General features: G+C 41.6%; 1 protein-coding gene across 1 annotated transcript in view; it reads right to left on the reverse strand.

The window, feature by feature from the left end:
- The window catches only part of tonsl (tonsoku-like, DNA repair protein), a 32,019-nt gene that overhangs the window by 17,189 nt on the left and 13,023 nt on the right, over window positions 1-1,807 (reverse strand). Inside the window, exons 14-15 of the mRNA XM_015385148.1 lie at window positions 1,089-1,161; window positions 836-999 (exon numbers count right to left, since the gene is read on the reverse strand). Of these exons, the coding sequence (XP_015240634.1) occupies window positions 836-999; window positions 1,089-1,161 (237 nt within the window). The remainder of the gene's footprint in view (window positions 1-835; window positions 1,000-1,088; window positions 1,162-1,807) is intronic.

Here is a 1,807-nt window from a genome sequence, read left to right on the forward strand (position 1 = left end):
ACAACAACAAAACCCACACAAACTGGATTCCTAACAGAAGTCCTCTGGAAATCTTCAATAATTGTTGTTGATTGCAGATGTGTCTAGTAGTTCCCATTGATTTAGCTTGGAAAGCGGGGAGAATGGCGCTAGGCTTACCGCACCGTGACGTCACTGCCGGAAGATGGCAGGAGGGAGGGGCTACTATATTTGGGCAAAAATGGACGCTCCCGGACTCGGTGAGGGCGACGAAAATTATTATTATTTTTTTTACTGATTAATGCTAAGTTCAATAAATCACAGCCAATGTATTAGTTTTAGGTATAAATAATGATCCATTGATTATTACGTGCTGACCGGACTTCTCCTTTAAGGAATGCTAAAGGCCATGACGCGATTATCTATGTTCAGGGTTTAATGGTCAAAATTTATGCTAAAAGTAGTGTAATTCTTATCTAAGCCATATATATATTTTTTTTTCTTTAGACTGAGCTGATGACAAGATTACTAAACGGTGCAATACGCACCGTTTTGCTGTTATGTCTTATTTTTGATTTTCCCTCCATGCCACAGCGTTCTCAGCAACCCCCAGCAGCTAAGAGAAAAACACTGACATAGATATTTTTTGTTTTTGTTCAGAAATCTTGAGCTTTTGTACTCTACTGTTCTCCGTTTAAAAATGATTTAGGGTCTAAATGCCTGTTTATTGAAATTCCCTAATCATATGGTAACAGCAGACTGAAAATACTCCGATATTCTCACAGAATAAAACATTTTACTGCAAACCATTGCTGATTAGATTAACCAACTAATAATCTTCCATGGTACCGATAAAAATCACATCACACACACAAACCTTAGAATTGCGAATCGTGACAGAAGCCCCTCGCTGCACCAGCAGCTGAGCAACTTTCAGATTTCCACAAGCGAGTGCATCATGCAGGGGGGTCACTCCCTCACAGAGGGGCCCGCCGGGGTCGTTGATGTTAGCGCCGCGCTCCAACAGAACTGCTACAATATCTGCAAAACAAAATACAGGAACCCAGTGAGCAAATTAAAGACATTTCCCCTCAAAACACAAGCTGTGCAGCCAGTAAAGGATGAGTTACCATAGTGACCGTGGTTGCAGGCTTCATGCAGGGGAGTCCATCCGCAGTAGTCCCTGGGGTTCACTGGGTGACCCTGACAACCAAACACTGATGTTTTACCCTCATGATCACAAAGATTACTATCTGAACTGAGACGATATTTGAAAAGCTCAGACAAGAAGCTTAAAGGTGCAGAGACTCAGTAATAGACTTTTCATACCCATATATCAGCAGCCCAATCCAGCCACATATCAAGTTTTCTAAATAAATTCTGCATCCTGTTGGGAGTGTTATTTGTAATTATTGTGTTTTAAGCCTCTTTTTTTGCTGAATTTATTATTGAATAAAGTCCTTCACTGTATATTTACAATAACACCAAGTAACCAGAGCTAGGGGAGAGTTGCGAAAAATACAGAGGAAATGTTTAAGATCCTGGGTTAAAATGGAACGCTAACTGGAATGTTGTCAGTAATTAACGGTACCCATTTTCAGTGTCATGCAAACGTCATCTAACCTTGCCTAAAGACGACAAGCCGCTAACGGTTGCCAACGGTGATGAATGCAGGTCGCTGTAGCCTTGGAACTGAGGCTGTTGCACAATTGCGCAATCCTCAGCCTTGTGAAAATCTTTATCTTGATCAAAAGGTAATAACCTGCATTGCATTTTGGAAAGTGGAGCGCTTTCCGTTAGCTATGCTTGCCGTGTTTACTGCAGCAACGGCTTCTGACCTCACCACGCT

The sequence above is a fragment of the Cyprinodon variegatus genome, unplaced genomic scaffold (genome assembly GCF_000732505.1).
Source record: "Cyprinodon variegatus isolate N-32 unplaced genomic scaffold, C_variegatus-1.0 Scaffold332, whole genome shotgun sequence".
NCBI classification, from domain to species: Eukaryota; Metazoa; Chordata; class Actinopteri; order Cyprinodontiformes; family Cyprinodontidae; genus Cyprinodon; species Cyprinodon variegatus.